At 55.5% G+C, this 21,152-nt stretch overlaps 1 protein-coding gene across 1 annotated transcript in view; it reads left to right on the forward strand.

Annotated features, from left to right (window-relative positions):
* COL23A1 (collagen type XXIII alpha 1 chain) overlaps positions 1 to 21,152 on the forward strand; it is a 308,363-nt gene that overhangs the window by 263,821 nt on the left and 23,390 nt on the right. Inside the window, exons 4-6 of the mRNA XM_035013904.1 lie at positions 899 to 906; positions 2,509 to 2,535; positions 20,004 to 20,030. Coding sequence (XP_034869795.1) covers positions 899 to 906; positions 2,509 to 2,535; positions 20,004 to 20,030 — 62 coding nt within the window. The remainder of the gene's footprint in view (positions 1 to 898; positions 907 to 2,508; positions 2,536 to 20,003; positions 20,031 to 21,152) is intronic.

The following is a 21,152-nucleotide window of genomic DNA, read 5'->3' on the forward strand; positions in this document are numbered from 1 at the left end:
ACCCAGACTGAGGCCCAGGGTCTGCGGGGGAGCAGAGAGTTTACTGGATTGGCAGCGGCATGCCTTTAGCGGAAAGTGTATGGGGTTCAAGAGTTGGGAGAGCTCTTTCCAGGATGAATTCCAACCCTTAACCAACCATGTGGCCTTGGACAAGTCCCTGCTTTCTCCCCGAGCATCTGTGTTGTTATCACACCTCCCGCAAAGATGGCTGAGAAGGTCAAATGCAGTGTGGTTTGCACCCCAGAAGGTGAAGAAGACACCTGCGGGTTTTGCGAATGTTCTCGGCGAGCCCTCATCTGCCGGGGGGGGGGACAAGTGTCAGCGTGCTACACGAGCCTTTCCCAGAGCAGCCCCCTGTGCTTCTGGACTCAGCCCCTTCAGCTTCCCCACGCACACCCAGACTCGGTGCCCCTAACCCCAGGCTGAGCCACAGGCACCCCCTGCCTGTCTGTTCAGCCCCACCCAGACCTGCACCCTTAGGAGTGCTCTGCCCTCTGCCCCAAATGTTTTCTCCCCCAAGTCTTTCCCCTTCAGTAGAAATGAACTGACCCCAGGTGAGCACCAAAATTTGTTCTTCAAGCAGGAACAAGTCTGATTCCTACCTGGCTTGCCAAAACCGGACCCGGATGGGCCCCAGGCAGGGATCAACCATAGCCCCGGGAAACGAACACCAGAACCAATACACACAGGATTGTCATTACCACCCATACACCTGCCCCTGCCTCTGCAAGGGCAAAAGCACCCCCTCTGCCCTGCCACTTGGCTTTGGGGCCCGTGGGAGCATCAAAGGCTTGCAAGGAGGGGTGGCCTGTAGCTGTGCAAGAGAGAGGCTGGCCTGGGCAAAGGGACCCTCTCTCCCTGTAATGCTGACTGTAGGTTCTCTGCTTGTGTTTTGCAGGTCCTCCCGTAAGTGTCCTGGATGATGCTTTCTGCTCCTGAAAGATAAGACATTTTGTCCTCTTCCGTAACTATTCCATGAAAATAATTTTTAGTTAGAGAGGTGTGTTGTGTCCTTTAAAAAAAAAAAAAATCAGTCCTGGACAGGGGCCATATATTATTTTTTTAATTCGTAGATGAATGCCGGCACAGAATTCTATGGGCTTGACTTGCCCCGTGAAGCACTCTGTGACCCTTTTCCTTCCAAGAGAGCTGGCGCTCTTGGGCCTGGCTGCTCCTCGCCGGGTCTCGGCTCAACTTGGTGCACAGAGATGCAAGCACCGTGTCCTTGTTTTCTAAATTCTCTGCGGCAGTTAATCTGTTTAAATGTTTCTGTCTCACGTGCTTAGGCACAAAGGGCCCCGGAGTCAGGCAGCGGTGCCGGGACTCATGGGGTCCCTTTCCCCGATTTGCCAAAATGTGTTTGCCTCCTTGGCTCACGCAGCTGAGCCCTCGCGGGAGCACGGGGAACACCACTCACTGGCCAGTGGGATGAGGGTGCGTGGGAGGGACTGGTCGCCAGGGGACAGCATAGAACGCAGGGGATGGTCAGCGCCCCGGAACTCCCAGATCCTTCTCCAAAGACATGGGACGAGTTGGTCTTTGATTCATCCTGGCAGTTTTTCAGAGCCCGATGAATCCTGACGAATCAATTCAGGGAGCACACTGACAGTCCGCTTGGGCCAAAGTGAACCTTCTAAAGGAATTCCTTTCGGGGGAACAGTTTTATTTTTGACTTCCCCTTACTGTGATTCACTTCGCAATCGGCACCCTTCGGAAGCCGGGCTCCTCCGTGCATGAGGCAGCACCGCACTGAGCCAGGGAGTGAGCCTGCGAGAATGTGTAGATTTATTGGCCACAAGCAGTTTCTGGCTGTTGAGTCATTCCTGGCTGTCACGCGGAGGCTAGCCTATGTGAACTTGCTTGAAGTGCGTAACGCGGAGGGCAGTGGAGTGATTCTCTCTCTCTTTTTTTTTTTTTTTTTTTTGACTTGGCTGTTAAACTCTGCAGAATTCTCAAGCTGCAGCCTGAGATGGATGCCAATGTGTGGGACACTGGCCCTGGCAGTCAGTGCTCTGAGCTGGTGGGGAGCAGAGAAGCATCCAGTAGCGAGAAATGCTACCCCCCCCACCCCCATATCTCTGGCTTCCAAGGCTGTCTTCCTCCATCTACCTTCTCCCAGTGGCAACAGGCAGGAAGAGCCATTTCTGCTCTCTAGACCCGACTCGGGGAGCCTTTTCCATGGTGGCGGTGACACCACCCTTCAGAATCACCCACCCCCCTGTGGTCCTCGCCATGCCCCCCCCCCTGAACCGCATGGGTGTGCTCCCTGGTGGCCCCTCCAGCTTGGCTCCAAGAGGCAGGAAATGGGTGCTCTGTCTCCCAGACCCAGCGGAGCCCTGAGTGTCCTCCTCCCACACCACCACCACCAGGAGTCATTACCAAACCATCAGCCTTTGCTGCAAACCCCGCAGAACATGGGGGGACCGGGGGGCCCTGTTTGAGTTGTAAGTGTTGCCATATGGTTTTCTGCTCAAAGTCTGATTATTAATGACGTATTAATTACCACAGGGGCAATCAGGACGAGATGGCTACCCGGTAATTTGCCATTTATTTTTTGCTCTTTGTGCCCTTTTCTCTCGAGCTGATCTTCTTCCTCTGAGCCTTTATTTAACTCTGTCTACACTCCTGCCCACCCCCCCTTCTCTCAGTGGCTGAGGTCTGTCTGTAGAGGGGGGTTAGCAGTAGCTCTGCGAATCCGTCTGCCGCTCCAGCTGTCCTGCAGGCAAAGCAAAGAGGCTCAAGGAGGAGGCTCCTTGGCGTCTCGAATCCTCCGGACACTCTTGCTGCCCAGCCTGTCCACCCTGAGCCAACGGTCTGGCCCTTGGCTGTGGAGCGCCCCCCGGGGCTGGCTCGGCTGTCAGCCTCTCCCCAGTGGGAAGGGGGCTGCCTGTCCCAGCCCACCGCGATCTGTCAGCACTCGGGATCCGGAGACTGGTTGGTTCCAGTGTGGTCTCTGTGGTGTCATCACTTCTCAGATCTTTTGAATTAAACCTCAAAGTTGGCTTATATTTGGAATCGACGTCCCCCTCCCAGGCTGGGTGAGCACTACATGAAAAGCAAAATTACATGGAGCTGTGCTGATGTCCAGTCCTGCTCAGAGAGGTTAAAGACCGCGACCCCAGCGTCCAGAAATCCTGAGGTGTCAGAGCAGGGGGGTGACCTCGTGGAAGGAGAGCATGGCGGGACCTGGGGTGTGGTTGGGAGACAGAAGTTGTTCTGTGCTCTCAGGCCAAGAAGATGCAGGGAGGAAAATGTTGGTTGATTCAGAGCCCTTGCTAATGACCAGCTCTGTCCAGAGTCAGGGCAGGCTGGTGATGGAGGGCGAAGGGGGGTGTCCCCCAGTCCTGCTGGACCTGCCTTGCCAGGAGGCTGTGGATGGCAATCCAGCACCTAGCACCAGAAAGATCTGAGCTTACAGGTCAGCGCTGTGCCTCCCAGCTGGGTGCCCCAGGGAGAGTGGGTGGTGGCTGGGGTGAATGGGTTTCTTCCCGCGTCCCCCATATTGGCTTTTCTGAGCACAGAGTGACATTGACTCCTTTCTCCGGGGCTGTGAGCATGAGAGAGGATGTTGGCTGATGGTGGGAGTAACTTTTCCTGGGTAAAGGACGGGAGTTCCAGACCAGCCCCCAGGTCCAGGTGCGGAGTTAGGAAGTCAGGGCTCGAGTCCCTGCTCACTGGCTGTGAGCTCCCTCCCTGTGAAGACAGCAGTGGGGTTCAGGAGAAGTGAGCATCCCAACACCAAAGGTCACCGCGGACACGTGACTGGGGCTGCTCCAGGACTGTCGGGGAATGAAGCCTGGGGTTTAGCATGTGGGGGGCTTGGTGCCCAGCCTGGGCCAGAGATGGGGCTCCGTGAGTTGGGGGAGGGGAGGCAAGGGGATGGATGCAAGGGCAGTGTGTCCCTCTGGTGTGAAGTTGGGAGCTTTCTGGGAAGGGAGTGGCTGGGCCCGGTGAGGGGTGAGGGGACCTTGTCAGAATCTCGGGTCACACACCCGTGAGCGCACAGGGCCGGGGCACCCCTCTTCCTGAGGTCACCTAGCCCCGGCTTGAACCTGTGCTGCCCCCTCAGATATGGGCACCCTCCGGTGCTGAGTCCCAGGTGTCCAAGCCTTGAGCACCAGGAGCCAGCCAGGCCCTGCCGTGTACCTCCCAGCACCCTTATTCCAGCAGTCCTACTGCTCAGGCGGTCCCCTGCAGGGGGCCCACGGGCTGGGAGTGACACCCCGCCATGCTCCTGCAAGGGAGGAAAGCAGGCCCATGCGGGCAGGAGGCAGGTGGGACGATCTTCCGTGGGCTCACGGGGCCCATGTGTTTTGAGCTGAAATTCAGATCTCTTGGCCCGCGGAGGGCCTGGCTCCCAGCCTGGGGGGCAGGTACAGACGGCTCCACCGTGCTCATCCCAGAGGTTAGGGTGACTACCGCCGCTGGAGAGGCCTGGGCCGCCTAAGAGACACCTCGTGTACTGAGTATCCATGGGCTTGGAGTCCTTCAGACCCAACTCAGGATCCTGGCTCCGCTCTGTGGCCTCGGGCAGGGTACGCGGGCTCTCGGAGCCTGGGGAGGTCACAGGCACAGAGTTGGAAGATTAAAATAGGGTAGTAACATATGCAAGGTCCAAACGCAGTGTAGATGCGGCAGACCCTTGATCATGCCACTGTCTTTCCTCACCAAGGAAAGCCGAAAGAGGAGGAAAGACAGGTTGAGGAAACGACTTTTTTTTTTATTTGAGAGAGAGAGCGCGGGGCGAGGGGCAGAGGGAGAGGGAGAAGCAGACTCCCCGCTGAGAAGGGAGCCCGATGCGGGGCTCAATCCCAGGACCCTGAGATCCTGCCCTGAGCTGAAGGCAGACACTTAACGACTGAGCCACCCAGGCGCCTAGGAAATCACTCTCACCCACCAGCATACACTGGCAGTGTTGGGAAAGGAAAATGGCTTTGAGAACGGTCAGTTTTAGGAAAAGGTGTTTTTCTGCAACTTAGGAAACTTCAGGACCAGCCTCAGGGAGGATTTTTTTTGTGTGTTAGAAAAATGTCACTTCCTAAAAGGAAGTGAGGGCAAGAAAAATGTCAAACGGGAGGGTCGTGCAGGAGACCGTGCCGGCTGTGTGTTCTGGATTAATCCAGGCTGGCCCCTCCCCTGAGCGAGACCAGCTGAAACCAGGTCCATATGTGGACTGGGGCTCAGGAGCCAAGCACGATGGTGGGGCAGGTTGTGGACTGACAAGGGCACAGCCTCCTTGCAAAGAGGCCAGGCTGCCCTGTCCCTGCAAGAGTTCACGAATAGCTCCCTGCCAATGACAACAGAAGCATGTTTATTAGAAAACCATCCCTCTCCCTCTCCCCCTGCTTGTGTTCCCTCTCACTGTGTCTCTCTCTGTCAAATAAATAAATAAAATCTTTTAAAAAAGTGGGGGGAACTGTCCCAAAATAGAGAAAAGCACAAAAAAGGAAAAAGCGATCATCCATAATCCTACCACCCACAGATAAGTCTTCCCAATATCTCCGTGGTTGTTCTTTTCAGACTTCTTATGTGTGAGTTTGTTTTTATGTGTATCATTCTAAAAATGGGATTACTGGACATACTTTTTTGGAGCCTTTTTTTTCTTTTCATTTAACATAGCATGAGATGTTTCCACATCCTTCAGAATTCTTCTAGACGGTACTAGCTACATAGTATTTTATCATCTGTGTAATTCAACCCATGTCCAAGTTATGGTGTTTATATGGACAATTTCTTAACCCCTATGGTCAACATCTTGGGAATAAATGTAGGTGTATTTCCATGATTATCTCCTTAGAATCAATGTCTAGAAGTTGAATTGCTGGACCAAAGGGTTTGCACATGTTGAAGGCTTTTGATGTGTGGCAAATTGCCCTCCTGGAGGCTATTCTAATTTACATTCCCACCAACAGTGTAGGAATGTTGCATATTTCCCCAAACCCTGACCAACTGTGGGTATTATCATGCTTTTAAATCTGTGCCAATATGATAAGTTAAAAAAATGTGTGCATGTATGTATCTTGTTTTAATTTAAGGTATATTTTAATGAGAAGTACAGTCTTGGAGATTAAATTAGTTTTAATAAAGTTTGTGTAAACCTAACTGCCACCTGGTGGTAGAGCTTAGAATTGCAGGTATAGTTGAAATTGGAAATCAGCATTTTTTTTAAGAGCTTCCGGATCCCCTTTGGTCCCGGGACATCATGGAATCAGCAGCCTAGGGGGAATTCTGAGCTCCAAATATTGTGAGTCAGAGGTGGGACCCACAGAGGAGCCCTAGGCACTGTGCTCATCTTGCATTTGGGGGGCAGTAATCAACATTTATGTTGATAAAGGGATTTTTGCCATCTCATACATAGGAGGCTTGGACTGTTCAACAGATCTGGATGGTGTCATGCCCTGTGCTGGGTAGTGTGCTAGCACAAAGATGAATCACTCATAGTCTTTGGGGAGCTGTGAGGCAGTCGGACCAACACAACCAATTTGCCATGGGATAGAGAGGAAGGAAATGTTAGGGGTCACTGTGACTCCCTGGAGATTTCTTATACAGACCCTTTCTTTGCTCCAAACCGTGGCTTCTGTCTAAGATGAAAAGGTTCGATCTTGCCTACACCTTGACTTTTGCACAGAAAACATCAGACTCTCATCATCCGCTGATTACAACATCGAAACTCTTCCTCTTTGGTGTTTTGATTCTTTTGACTCTTAACATTGAGCTTGAATGACTTTCTGGTTTGTTTTATACCTTCAGAGAGCAATTTAAACATTTTTCCAAGAATGTGTTTGTGGCATATCTTACAGGACTTAAGGTTTCTGTGTACCTGAAGGTATGAGGAGAGCGTCAGGTTGTGAGGCTAGAGGTGCATAGAGATGATGAAATCCAGTGAAGCCTGGGTGGGGAACTGTGCTCACCGAGCCGTTGGTCAGTGACTCTATGCTAGATGCTTTCCTGGGTCTTTGGACCAGCACTGAACAAGACAGACAGGGGAGAGGTGCCTGGGTGGCTCAGTCGGTCAAGCATCTGCCTTCAGCTCAGGTCATGATCCCAGGGTCCTGAAATTGAGCCCCACATCGGGCTCCTTGCTCAGTGGGGAGTCTGCTTCTCCCTCTGTGCTCTCTCTCTCTCAGATAAATAGACAAATAAATAACCTTTAAAAAAGAGAGACAAGGGGAGAGAAACAATGAACAAGGAAACCAACAAACCAACAAACAGTGAAATGTGCTAGGAAGAGAATAAAGCAGAATAAAGAGTACCAGCTGGGTGCATGGGTGGGCATAATTGGGATTAAGTCATTGGAAGGCTCTTGGGGAGGATGACGTTTAAGCTGAGCTTTTAATGGTGAAAACGATGCAGAGATCTTGTGGAGAGAAAAAAGCAAGTGCATGAGGTCATGGGGTGGGGTCGACCTTCATACATCCAGAGTACACGAGAGGGATAGGGGCAGGGGGTGGTGGTGAAGCCAGAGAGATCTCCAGAGCTGCATGGTGCAGAAGCTTGTAGGCTGTAGGCTAACAGGCTGACCAAGGCTGGAGGCCAAGGAAACTTGGCTTTGTGTTCATAGAAACCACAAGCTGCCTTGCCAGGGGCTCAGAGATCCCCCACTCCTGAGGGAAGACAGGACTGTCTCCTCCCCTCCCCCCTCCTCCCAAGCCCTTCCAACGTGCCCGGGAAGCAAGTGCACTTATTGAGTGCTGGCTCTCGCCCTGGGAGGTCCATGGTCTCCTCCCTACTTGACAGATGAGGAGGCTGAGCGCCCAGGCTAACAGCACTTGGCTGAGACACAAGGCCCACCAGCATGACAAAGCCCAGATGCGCGCACAGGCTGGGGACTCCTCCAGAACACCAGCCACCCTATCAGCAAGCGGGCTGGAGCAACAGGTGGGGCTCAGGAGGGTCTTTCTCCTCTTAGCACCCAGGGACACCGCTATTTGGAGCCAATTTCTTCTCTCATCCTCAACCCTTGTTTTTATCCCGGGCTGGAGCTCACCCCGCATGCCACGCCCATTACCAGCTTGTCCAGACCCTTTTCTGCTCTCCGGAAAAAACAAAACGGAAAGCCAAGCCTAACTTAAAGAAAGAAGTCCGTTTTTCCCTTCCACCGTCTTTGCTATTCCTCGTTCATGTGTTTGTTCCACTATTTGGAATTAGGAAGAAAGGCATCCCCCTTGTGATGAAATGTGCAATCCTGTTTCCGTGGCCAGCATCCTGTCCCTGTCATCGAGCAGCCAAATGGAGCAGGGCCCCAACAATCACTTAGGCCTTATGAGCCTCTGTGTCCACGTTGGCCAAGTGTGAGGCTTGGCCCGGTGACAACATCAGGAATCAGATCTGTGCGGCACTTCATAGTTTCAAAGCATGTCCCAACCCTATACGTGCTGATTTGTGCCCATTTGATGTCTTGAAAAGCTGAAGCTTACAGTGGGCAAGGACGAGGGCCCTGGCTTCCCTCCTGAAAACCCCCAAAAACCCAGGCCATGAGAGCCTCCCATACAGAGAACTTTCTGGCGCCATGGGTAGGGCTGTAATACATAGGGACAGGGCTTTGGGCCCCGTGGAGGAAGAAGTGGCTAACTCTGCCTGGGCCCGGGGGATGCCTGAGGTGTGTCTTGAGGGAGGAGCAGGATTGGATTGGCAGGAGGGCAAGCTGGGAAGACATTCCATTCAGCACACACGTAGGCGCCGTTAACCCCACAGGGTGTACAATGTGGTCCCTTGTCCCCCGGGGACAGTGACTCTGGGGTCAGCAGGGAAAGGAAGGAGCTGAAGCTGAGTGCGGGGCGCCCACCCACCCAGCAGCAGAGTTTGGAGGCCACAGAAACCCCGAGTGACGTGGACGGGTGTGAACGCTGAAGAGACAGACCTCCCTGGCAACGGGCCAGAAATTGGAGGAAGGCGATCCAGGTAGGAGGCGGGGGCAGTAATTCGCAGATGAAGCTGGGGTCAAGACGGCCCCGGGGAGGACGGAGTGAAAGGGGACAGATGTCAGAAATGAGCTGGCAGGAATTGCAGGCCAGGTGACAGGTGAGGGACTGGAACCAGAGCTCCTTGGGCAGGCTGGGCAGAGCACCACCCCCTGAGCACCGCCTGCATCTATCAGGAGAAATGCATGGGGAAGGGCAGAGGGGCAGGACCTGCACTGTGTCTCCAGAATCAGCAACAGGTGCACCCCCAGACTAGGGAAACCAGCACCCAGGTCCCAGGGAAAGCCAAGCCTAGCTCTGAGCTGAACTGTGGTAGATGAGACAGAGTCTCAGCCTGGGACCAATTTTGAACTGCAAAACTCAGACCGTTTGGAATTAATCAAGTGAGCCAAAAAGGACCACAGAGCACCACACATCCATATGCTTTCTTGCACTCTCGAAGTTCAAAAACAGCTTTGATTGTAAAAATGTAATTAGTTAAATGATTCATCTGTAATATTCCAAATTCATCTGTTTTTAGATTTCGACAACCAAATTTTCATCTGGCCCCCTGTGGCGCCGCTCCCCAGCCCCCCAGATTCCGGGTGGAGTGGGATGGGATGAAAGGAGACTTCCCGAGCCCCCGATAATGGCCCCCAGGTTGGAACCTCAGGGAGACACAGCTGGGCTCAAGGGAAAGGGCCACCTCGCTGGGATTTCCTCCCCAGGGTCCCACACCAGCACAGGGTAGGCATGGCCTCAGGCACATCCCTAACCTGTCTTTGGCCACTGGGGTAACCCGCAAATGACCCCACAAGAGCCCTAATGCTGGGCACACAAGCTAGGTTCGGTGAGTGACAGTTTCCGCCATCATGATGGCCACTGACCTCAGCGAGAGGAGCCCTTGAGGCTGAAGGAGCCCCTTTCAGGCCAGTGTCCCCCATGCCCAGCACCCTGGCGGTGACCAGAGGGCAGGAGTCCTCAGGCGCCCAGGGCAGCCTTCAGCAGGTCAAGAGCGCCCTCTGGTGACCCCAGGGGTTAGACACCAGAGCCAGTGGGAAACTGGACATTGATTCAGAGGTATCCACTTGGCAGCTGGTTCTTTCAACAACTGTATATTGTGTTCTCACTATGTATGAAGGACTTTGTTTGGCACTTGGGACAGAAGAGCGAGAAAAACATCCAGGGGTCCCTACCCCCTTAGAGGTTGTGGCTGAGTGGGAGAGAGACTCAAAGTTCAACCTCACTCTGCACCAAGGTCAGGGCTGAGACCACCTGCAACCACGGCCTAGCCTAGTGGGGGTCAGGGGTCCTGCCCTGGGGGAGGGAGATGTGAGCTGAGGGCAAAAGGCAAGTAGGTGCTGACACAGGGAGTTGCAGAGGAATATCCAGACAGAGGATGCAGGCCAGGCTGACTAGGGAAAGGGTGGGGGGTGGGAGAGGAAGAGGCCAGTGGCCCTGACGTACCCAGCATCTCTAAGCCGGTTGGCTGCCTCCCCAGAGGCCTCAAGGTGGAGGGAATTTGCAGCAGCTTCCAACCTGGGGAGGACCGGATGGACACAAAAAATTTGCAAACCCATCAGGCTGCCCAGGAAGCAGTGAGTTCCCCATCACTGGAGGTATGCAAGGGCTGCACACCCACTTACCAGGAAGGACATCTAAAGAGAGGCTGGCCCCAGTCTGTCAGTGGGTCATCTTCCCACAAGTGAGTTGTTCCACCAATAGGGCCTCTTTGGGGGGCTACTCAGACCCAAACTCAGTGCAAGAGGATGGCACAAGCCTAGCTTGGGGAGCCTGGTGTGGGGGTACTTGCCAGGTGCTTGCCGAAGCCAGAGGAGGATGATGAGGCAGGATTTAGGCACAAGATTCAGGCTTGTGTCCCAGGCAGACCTGACCATGCCTGGACTCCCCAAGGAAGGCTGGGAATGTGGGGGCTGGAGACAGGGAGGCTGGTGGAGGTTGGTGTGGGAGAGAGGCCAAGTCTAGGCGGGGACAGGTGGGGGGCTGGAGAGGGGTCCACAGTTTGGATAGATGGTTCAGAGCTGGAAATGCAGACTCACACGCCCCTTGATGCATTCCCTATATGGGCCAGCCAGGTGAGGAGTAGGTGAGGCTGACTGGGTGTGAGAAAGCGCAGGGAATGGGGGGGGCGTGGCCCAGGCTGAACTGGGGGGCACACGTCCCACCTCAAGGGGGCGCCACAGTGCAGCCCACGCACCTTGATCATTATCCCAGCTTCCAACTGTTCAAGAGAAGCTGGAAATCAAAATTTCACACAAAATCTTTGGATCCTTAAGGGATCCAATTCACTACCAGTGGGTGATAATTGCATTGTCTGGAAACTAAGGAGGGCCGACCCCACAGCCCAGAGGGTGGCGACCGGAGAGTCCTGGACGTGGCCGGGACCCCACGGGTCCCCACGGAGCACCTGCAGCCTCAGAGTCTGTCCCCTATTCCTCTGTCCCCTGGTCTCTCGGTTGCACCTTCAGCCTCTCTTAGACTATCTCCATCTGTGGTTCACGCCACACTCAGACTATACCCGCCTGGTCAGCTGCTCCGTCCTGCTAGCTCCCCACCCTGGCCTATCTGCCACCAGAATGGGTGCCCCAGCCTGTCTGCTACTTCCAGTGCCTTACACCAGACCAGCCCCACGTGCCCGAGCTGGAGAACCCAGCCCAGAGGCCGGGCCGCTCAGGCACCCACGGCGCACCTCCCAGACCCATCCTCCATGGTCCCACACCCAATGGGAGTCAAGACTCCCTTCACCCCACCCAGGAACGAGCTTTCCCGATACCTGACAAGCTAATCATGTAGCAGGCAAATGTGTAATTTAAGCAGGTATTTGGGGATCCGTTCAAAGGCATAACACCACCTCTTCTAGCCATGATGTATAATACGGATATACGCGTAATTGCTTCCAGCGCACACAGGATATACTGAGCATGCCCTCCTCCCAAAATAGAAGCCAGCTGGCTTCCTGGCCTCACAGAACCGTAGAGCTGAAAGGGACCCAGGACATTTTCTAAGCCGAGGGTTACAAACCGAGATGCGTCTATAGAGCTGGCAGGTCACCTGGACTGGGTGGGCCATGCGTGGGGCAGTAAGGTGGGGCGGAGCCTGAGGGCCCGGGGTGGAGCCTGTGGCCCGAGCCACGCTAAAGGAGCTCTTGCCTCAGCCGCTTTGCCAGGCATGCAGACTTGGGGGGAGGGGGGGGGCGGGCACCATCTTCCAGCGTTTCTAGAAAAGTACAAATTCCGGATGTTTATACGCAACATCACAATTTTAAAAGACTGCAACTAATTCAGTTCGTTGGGTTTGGGTTTGGGTTTGGGTTTTTTAACTGTACAGACCAAACCAAACCTGGCTCCAGGCCAGCCCTTCGCCCTACAAATAGTAGGAGAGTGGCAGCAGGAGAAGGCCCCTAACCTCGGCAGGTTCCTCGAACCCCGCCCAGCTAAAGTCTTCACGGCTGGCTGAGTTGGGGCGCGATTCATTGGTGGCTCTACAGAGGGCCCCAGATCCCAGGACGGGGTTCCCTGCACGAACGCGGGGCCACCACCAGGGGCTGGACCTAAGAAGCGAGGGTCCTCTCTTTACCCCAGGGCAGAATTCGAGTCTGGGAAATCGCTAGACCCGGACAGTCTTGCTGTGGTCCATGTGTGTGAAGCCTGGTCTGAGAAATCAGAACCACATGGGGCTGACCTGCCCTGCGGGGGCTGCCCACCCACTCTAATGAGGGAGCCTTCACACAGGAATGCGCACGTCCCAGCCTGGGACCCTGGGGCCCAACAGCCTTGTAATTTGATGAATTGTCAACATCTGGGCCATAATTACTGGTCCCTGGACTGATAATCCTGGTAAGCCCTTCACATCCAGGGGCCCGGTCCTGCTGCAATTTGGAGGCTCCATTCCCTGGTGGGAGCCGTCAGCATGAATTACAACCGGCAAGCCAGACAGTCACCCTGCTCCAGCCGGTCTGAGCATCGACTCCTATCTGCATCTAAACACAGCCCGTTTATGGATTTAGTTCAGTGCAGCAGATACTCTCGCAGATTGGGAAGCCTGCGCTCCATCTAATCAGGGGAGAACAGAGTCAGCCCCCCATGTGGGGTAAACAGTTGGCCCAGCCCTTTTGCTTCAGGGCCCCTCCCCCCACCAAGCTGATGTACACGGAGCCTCCAGCAATGGAGCCAGCAGACTCCACTTCCCAAACTTATTTCATGAAGAAACCTCCCCTCCTTTGCGCTCCTGTTAATTTTCCCCAAAAGATGGCTCTGTGGAACCCTGCTTAGGAAATATTCAGTGGTGGGAGGGAGGGAGGGAGCAGACCCACGAAGGTGCAGCCAGAGTCCCACCTCCTGCCATTCTGAAGACCACACAAGGTCACCCCCCAGCACTGCCTACCCACCCCCACCAGGGCTAATGCAGAGCCCACACCTGTGTCAGCCTACCTACAGGGTCTGGTTGGTCTGGGAGAAGAGGAGGGAGAGGAGACAGACCTGGGACTCCTGTTGGACGTGTCCTTAGAGAGGAGAAGGACATGTCCCCCATTTTGCAGATAAAAGAACTGAGGCCCTGGGTGGCTCAGGTAGCTGAGCAAGGCGAGGAGCCAGCACACAGAGGCTCTCTGCCCACCTGGCCCACACCTCATGCGCAGCACATCCGGAAACCGTCCCAGGGCTCTGCTGATCTGCACGGGGTGGAAAGAGTGATTTAAAGCAGAACCGAGGCTTGTAAACAGCTGTGGGGTTTCGTGGAAGGCAGAAAGTGTTGAAAACCTCTGGTGAATTCCATGGCTTTGATCAGGCAGGAGAGGGAGCCCGTGGGAACCGAGTGCCTGTGGGCATAGCGCTATTGGCGTCTGACCCTCCGGAGCGCCCGTCCTGAGGAAGCTGAGGCTCAGAGAGAGGATTTGAACCCTGGCAAGGCCGAAACTCTGCCTTCACCTGTGGGCTGCCCCGTGTGCCTTCCTTCCCCGCTCCTCTTGTGGGAGATGCCCCTGGTCTGGGGCGGGGGAGGGCTGCCTTGACGAGACAAGACCCCTGCCACCAAGGACATGCCCCCACCCAGGCTGGAGCTCTCCTATTCCAGACCGTTTGGCTTCCCATATGGCCCTGCTCTGCCCAAAACTGGCTTGTGGTCGGCGAGGACACTTAGCCTGGACCCTGCCCCACTTCAGTCCAGGCTGACCATGCCCTCCACCCCGTGTTTATCCTTGGCTCCCGTCAGACCAACCCCAGGCCCTTCCCTGGAGTGTTTCTGCTCCTCCCAGAGCACCCAGAGCCAGGCTCGGGCTCCCCTCCAGCCCATGGAAACGCCTGGTTCATAGATGGTCCACACGGCCTCCCGGTGAGGCTGGGAACGCTGCCCTCCTGAGGAGCCACAAGCAGAACCAGGGTTCAGACAAGACAAGTTGCCGGAAAGAAACCTATTTCACAGCGTGGAACCCGGTGTTTCTCACACTTACTTGACTAGCGAATCCATTCCCTGCAGGATAGTGTTCCCTGGGACACCAGTTTGGGCAAGGTAGTATGTGGGATAACTAGGAGCAGGGCCTGTCCTCTGGGAGTTCACAGCCCAGGGCCCAGACATCCCCGGGACAAGAGGAATCCACTCACTCCCCCCCAGGCCAGGCAGGTCCATCTGGCTCCAAAGCCAGGCTGCTTCCTTCCTCCACCCCACTGAGTCCCCTCCTCAGTGACTCCGAGTGATCCCTTGTCACCCCGCAGCCTCTCCAGGGGTCAGCTCTTTCCCCAGACAGAGAATTCAGGGGCCCGAGCACAGCTCTCTTGCCTAGGTGTCATCAGAGATGAGCCCAGAGCCACCTGCCCAGACCCCGGGGCCACACTGTGGGTCAGCTCCAACCCCAAGGCCAGGCTAGCACCCTTTGCTCCGCAAATATGCACACGTGGGGTTTCTGTGTTTGCCCCGGGAATCTGCTCAGCATCAGATCCAACCACCCGTGGCTCCCATCTTGGTTCCTGGGGATTGGGGATGACCCTCCTTCAGCCTCCTGCTCAGACTACACCATCTGCCTTTATTTATCGGAAACTACAAACTTCATTGACTTTTTTGGGAAAACTCCTGGGAACTGAGAGCTCTGGGATGCCAGATAGAGTCAGGGCCCTAGGGAGGAAAATTGGGTTTTTGCCACTTGTAGGCTTTGTCACACACCAGAAAGAGGCCTTGGGGACCCCCCGGGGAATGATCTGGGAGTTGAAAGAGGGCAGAATCCCTCCCAGGAGACAGGAGGCCCAAGGTCACTCTCAAGAAGAGACAGCAAGATCTTGCCGTTGGAATACTTTCAGAGACAGTTGGCAACAAGAGATTCTTCCTGTGGGGTCCAAGCTGAGGGAATACCCCAGGCTCCCTTCTGCAGCAGACACTTCTAGAAAAGCAGGGCACCTACAGCTCTGTGTGTTTTCTGTCCACCCAGCGGACATCCTGGAACAGGGCCTGGGGACCCAGCGATGGACCAGAGGGAGCCCCAGCCCCAGGAAAGGCCAAACTAGGACACATGCTCCCCGTGCCAGGCTGGGGCAGGTGGGCTTTGGGCACCAGACCGGGAGGTCTGGACATTATCCTTCAGGAGTAAGGCCACCCCAGAGGGGCTCAAGCAGGAGAGCAGATTTGCATTCTAGAAAGTTCTCCAGGGCATTGCATGGGAGAGACCACAGGTGTTAGGGAAGGGCCGTGGGGATGATGCTCGGGTCTCAGTATATGTCATAGGCCTTTCCTGGAATGCAGTGAGGAGGGCTATGATGTGCCTTGCAGGGCCAGGGACCAGATTCCCCAGCACCATTAAGGCAGATGGACCCACAGACGTATGCTGCTCAGCCCATAGAGGACTTTCAAAATAAAAAAGGCGGGGGTCCACGTATGTGCTTCTCCAGGGCACGGACTGCTTCCTGGGGGGGTCATGCTGACACCGGTGCCTGTGCTGCCCCCCAGGAGAGTAGCTGGGGAGAAGAGAAGGAGGCTTGCTTTGTCCTGTCTCTGTCTGCACAGTTCCTATGTTTCACTCAGCACACATAGCCCCTTCTCAGCAGCACACACACGCACACACACACACAGGCCAGCAACACAGGGAGGCCTGCATCTCCCTGTCACAGATGATGAGGCCCAGGTCACCAGCTGGCATGTGGGAAAGGCTGAATTTGGTCCCAGGTGTGTCTGAATCCAGAGCCGGCTTCCTCTGACCGCCTGGCGTGTCTCCTGGAGCTCGGCCACGGGGCTCTCTTCCAGAAGGATGGGGACCCAGCTCTGGGGCAGACAGACTCAGGGGATGCTTCTTCTCCTTGGGGAGGCTCCCAGAAGGGCCATCTGAGCTGGGCCTTGGGGAATGAGTACGAGTTCTCCAGGTGGAGGCAGGACTGTGTGCAGTGGAGAGAACTGGGAAAGCAGAGCTTGGGGCCAGGAAACAGCATGATGGGTGAATGTCCGTGGGCCTCCAGAGGCACCCGATGTAGCCCTGAGACCTCTGGAGCAGCTCTCTCCAAATCCCAGGGGCCACCAGGAGGCTGTGGTGTGGCAGAGTTTAGGGGAAAACTGGGGCGAACCCAGGGCAGGAACAGCCCTGCTGGGGAGAACAGGTAAGGAAGATGCTGAGGCTCAGAGAGGTTGACTGGCTCTCCCAGGTCCACATAGCACTCCCTCTGCTAGAGGGCTAGGGTGACAGAGGGCCCAGAGAGCCCTGCCCAGAGACGGTCTGTTCAGCTGGGGAGGCAGACATCCCAGGAATCCCAGAGGAAGGCAAGGCTTGCGAGGCTCCATCCTAGGTCCTCCGGGACAGCCACTTGTCAACCGTGCTGCCCTATGCTGCAGGGGAGGGAGCACTGCGTAGAGAGGAGAGCCTGTTTCAGCCCTTGGGCGGTCCCACCGGCTCAGCTTCTTCATCTGCAGGATGGGGCCCCGGGGCCCGCCTCCCAGGGCGGCAGTGAGAGCAGAAGCCGTGCAGGGTATGGCAGGGTTCAGTGGGGTCCATGTGGATGAGCATTGGAGCATTCGTAGACTTGCCCCAGAGAGTCTCTGCCTCTGTGGCCCCAAGGGGAGGGGTGCCCGCTTCCCTCAGACCAGCCCTGCACGGGGTCCCAGGCCCTGTCAGGGGCCCCCAGCTGCCAGTGACTTGGCCGTGAGGCCCACTGTGTCCTCCCTCCCAGTGCGTGAAGAGGAAGGACATTAACTTAGCTCTAAGCTGCACCTTCGTCTCTTCTTCATCTCAGTCTTTTTCATCTGCAGGGTGGATTTGGGCAGATGGGGGAGCGTGGCCAGGAATGTCGGCGCCCAGAGGACAGAGACCTGAAGTGCCTTTCTGGGCTCCAGCCCTGCCTCGTTACTGGCTGCCTGGCCTGGGGCAAGGCCTTCCCTCCCTGGGCCTCAGTCTACTCCTCTGTAAGAGAGGGATGATAAGACCTGCCTTACACGCTTGCTGTGGTGATTCAGACTGAGTATGGGGGCCACGAAGAGCCCCCAGGTGAGACCCAGGGTGGGACTGAGCCCCATGAGGCCTAGCAGGGCCTGAGCGTGGGGAGTAGAGGAGGTGCAGGGCCCAGTGTTAGCAGACTAAGGGGAGGAGGCCTCAGGCATGTGGATCCAGGGGTCAGAACAGCCAGGAGCCAGCAGATGGGCCAGCGAGGCAGCTCCTGGTGAGCCTCAGCAACGAGGCCTGGGCCTGGGGCTGGGGCTGAGGACCTGACCAGGAGCCCCAGAGCCGAGACCCCCAAGACTTTGGAATGGCTGCACTACCCATCTCCTGGGATTCCATCTGCCCCCAGGGCATTGCCCCGAAGTCCAGACCCTCAGCCGACCTCGAGGCTGGTGGCCAGAGGCACTTAAGGGACAAATTTTCAGAATTGCCCTGGTTTCCTGCCTGGAGCGAGGCCCTGGTGTGAACGCCTCAAGGAGTAGCCCCTCTTAGGGCATCAGGGGACTTGTATGGTTCAGGGAGGTCTGGTGGCTGAGCCAGGGAAACTGGCTATTCCCTGCTGGGCCCGGCGGCCAGGGCTGCTGGCTCCCAGGCCGTGTGCAGACCCGAGGGAGGAGAGACTGGCTTCCCGGAGCCAGAGAGTGTCTCCCAGATGGAGGAGCCAGGGAAGGGCCCAGCGAGCAGAGGGAACAGCCCATGCGAAGGCATGAAGATGGGAAAGAAGCAGAGAGCTTGGGAAGACCAGGGACACAGGACAACCGCAAGGCAGAGGCTGGCCCTGGCCAAGAGGACTCCAGAGCTGGGCCGGGGAGCACAACCTCCACAGTGACAGGGACAGACCCATGTGAGAGAGACCAGGATGGGAGGGAGGTTGATGCGAGGCAGAGCTGTCCCTCTGCCCACAGGCCCTCTGCCTCTGGGCTGTGCTTTCTGCCCATGGTGCCGTCCCTAAATGCCCAAATGCTATTTTCTCAGGCTAGCACTCCCTAATCTTTCCCAATTCCCCCCAGAGCCTGGCAGGCTGTCATCCTGCTCAGAATTGGCAGAACCCTTTGTCTGTCCTGCCCTGAACTTTCCGTCTTATCCCCTATTTATCTGCACACGCTTCTTTCTCGCTACCTTTCCTTGCTTTGACTCAACACACATTGAGAGGTGCACGCTCTGCGCCAGGCTTCATCCGAGCACTGGCGACACAGGGATCAGACCCTTTTCCTGGATCCACTGGAAGACTTGTGTAGACCACACAGTAACAATGCATGGTGTCATGTGCGACACCTAGAAAAAGTGCTGGGTGCAGGAGCAGATGGCCTGACTCTGGGGAGTGGAGGAGCCTGGAGGGCTTCGTGGAGGAGGAGGTGACTGAGCTGAAGATGGCGCACAAGGGGGCGAAGGGTGTGCCAGGCAGGCAGGCGGTGTGCGCGAAGGCTCAGGAGAGTGGAGCTGCCTAGAACATTTGCGGTGTCTGTGGGGATGAGGAGGCCGTGGCAGGGAGGAGGACAGGGGTTGACAGAGAACGGATGGACCCGGTTTGCGGCACTGCCCTTGGATTCTTGTATACTCCCACCGGGTGGTGGAGCTCAGCGGAGCTTTCTAAGTGGGCAGCGGCTGTGGGGGCTGCTTGGCAGCGGTCCCTAACACCACGGAGCCCCCAGAGCCTCTGAGATGTCCCAGCCCTTGGGACCCAGCCTTGAGCGATTTGGCTTCTCTTGACTTTGACTTTGGCCTGCAAAGGCCACAGCAGTGCAGGGAACTCAAAGAGCCTTCAGGACTCTTCCAGTCCTGTCTTAGCCTGTTTTGGCTGCCCCAACAAAGCACCACAGACTGGGTGGCTTAGAAACAACAGAAATCGACTTCTTGCAGTCCTAGAAGCTGGAGGTCTGAGGTCAGGGTGCCGGCTTGGTCGGGTTCTGGTGGAGGCCCTCTTCCAGGCTGCAGGTGCCCGTCTCCTCCCTGTGTCCTGTGGTGGACACAAAGGCAGGCAGCTCTCTGGAGCCTCTCTTCTAAATAGGCTGCCATCCCTTCATGAAGCTCCACCCTCATGACCTAATCGCTTCCCAAAAGACCCCCCTCCTAGCGCCATCACACTGGGTTTCAACACATGCATCTGGGGGGTGGGGACACATTCAGTCCCTGTCAACTTACATGTGACAGAACTCAATTCGAACTGGCTTAAAGAAAAACCGTGGACAAATGGAAGTGTGCAGGGGTGGGTGATTTCAGCTTCAGACCCCTTGCCCCGTTTTCTCTCTGTCTTTCAACTCTGACTTCCTCTCTGTTGGCTCTTCCTCAAGCCACCTGGTACCCCCAGGAGCTCCACCTTAGCCCCATCAGGAGAAAAGAGCCCTCTTTCTCCTAAAGGGGCCGCCATTCAAAGTCCCAGACATAATGCTCATCCCTGAACCACTCACTCTGGTTGAGGGAATGTGACCACACGCCCAAGCCCCGTATGTGCAGATGGGGGTGGTCCTGGAGAAGAAGAGGGGCTCTCTTGTCAGAGGAGGGGATTCTGGGCAGCAAGATCCAGATGCCTCCACTCCAGGTCCGTGTGAAATGTACTCAGACCGTGGGCTCATGTCAGGTCTTGGTCTCTGATACTCAGTAGTGCCTCTGGGTCATAAAACACGCAGGAAATGCCTTTCTGGTATGTAACCTGTGCTCTCTGTCTCTCTCATTTCCAGGGGCCACTAGGTCTGGATGGCAAGCCCGTAAGTGATGACAGGGCAATTCTAAGTGGTCCTGGGACTGGGCCACTTGTGGGGCTGGAAGTGATGGTGGGGTGCCAGAGGGAAGGGGCCACTGGATACATGGCTCAGCATGGAGAGAAGTCATTTAGGCATCAGACTGAAGTTCAAATCCAGTTTCACTACCTGCTGACTATTCAGCCTTGGGGAGGCCCCTTCACGTCCCAAGCCTGAGGCTCTGTCAAATGGGTCTGTTAACGCTCCCCACATTACCCAGCCCAACATGCTGGGGATGTGGAGAAGTGTGGATAGCACCATCCCTGACATCTAGTCAGCCTTCAAAACAAACAAGCCCCTCCTAGCCAGCCCCAGGCACAGAGCATCTTCCCATGCAGTCTCAAGACTTCAGTGGTAGGCATTGGGCTGATGAGTTCTCAACATCTGGGGCAGGAGCCTGCAGTCCACAGGCATCTTCAGCACAATGAATAAGCTGCTCAGGGAGACAGCATAATTAAATATATAGTTGGATTTGGATGTATAGGTAGGTGGGTGGGTGGATGGATGATGGATGGATGAATAATGAATAGTTAGATAATGAATGGTTGGATGGATGGATAGATGAATGGGGTGATGAACAGATGGATGAGTGGGTGGATGGAAGGAAGGATATATGAATGGATTGATGAAGGATGGATTGATGGAAGGAGGGATGGATGGATGGGTGGATGGATGGATGGACAAATGGATTGGCGAATGGTTGGATGGAAGGACAGACAGATGGATAAATAGATGAATGGGTTGATGAATAGATGGATGGGTGAGTGGATGGAAGGGAGGATGTATGATGGATTGATGGAACAATGGATGGATGGATGGGTGGAATGAAGGAAGGTAGGATGGATGGATGGATGAACAAACGGATTGGTGAATGGTTGGTTGAAAGGACAGACAGATGGACAGATAGATGAATGGTTTGATAAACAGATGGATATGTGAGTGGATGGAAGGTAGGATGTAGGAATGGATAGATGGAAGTATGGATGGATGCATGCATGGATGCATGAATAGATGGAAGGATAGGAGGAAGGAAGGTACGGTAGATGGATGGATGGATGGATGGATGGATGGATGGATGGATGGATGGAT

This window comes from Mirounga leonina, unplaced genomic scaffold (genome assembly GCF_011800145.1).
Source record: "Mirounga leonina isolate KUSES-001 unplaced genomic scaffold, KU_Mleo_1.0 Mir_168, whole genome shotgun sequence".
Taxonomy (NCBI): Eukaryota; Metazoa; Chordata; class Mammalia; order Carnivora; family Phocidae; genus Mirounga; species Mirounga leonina.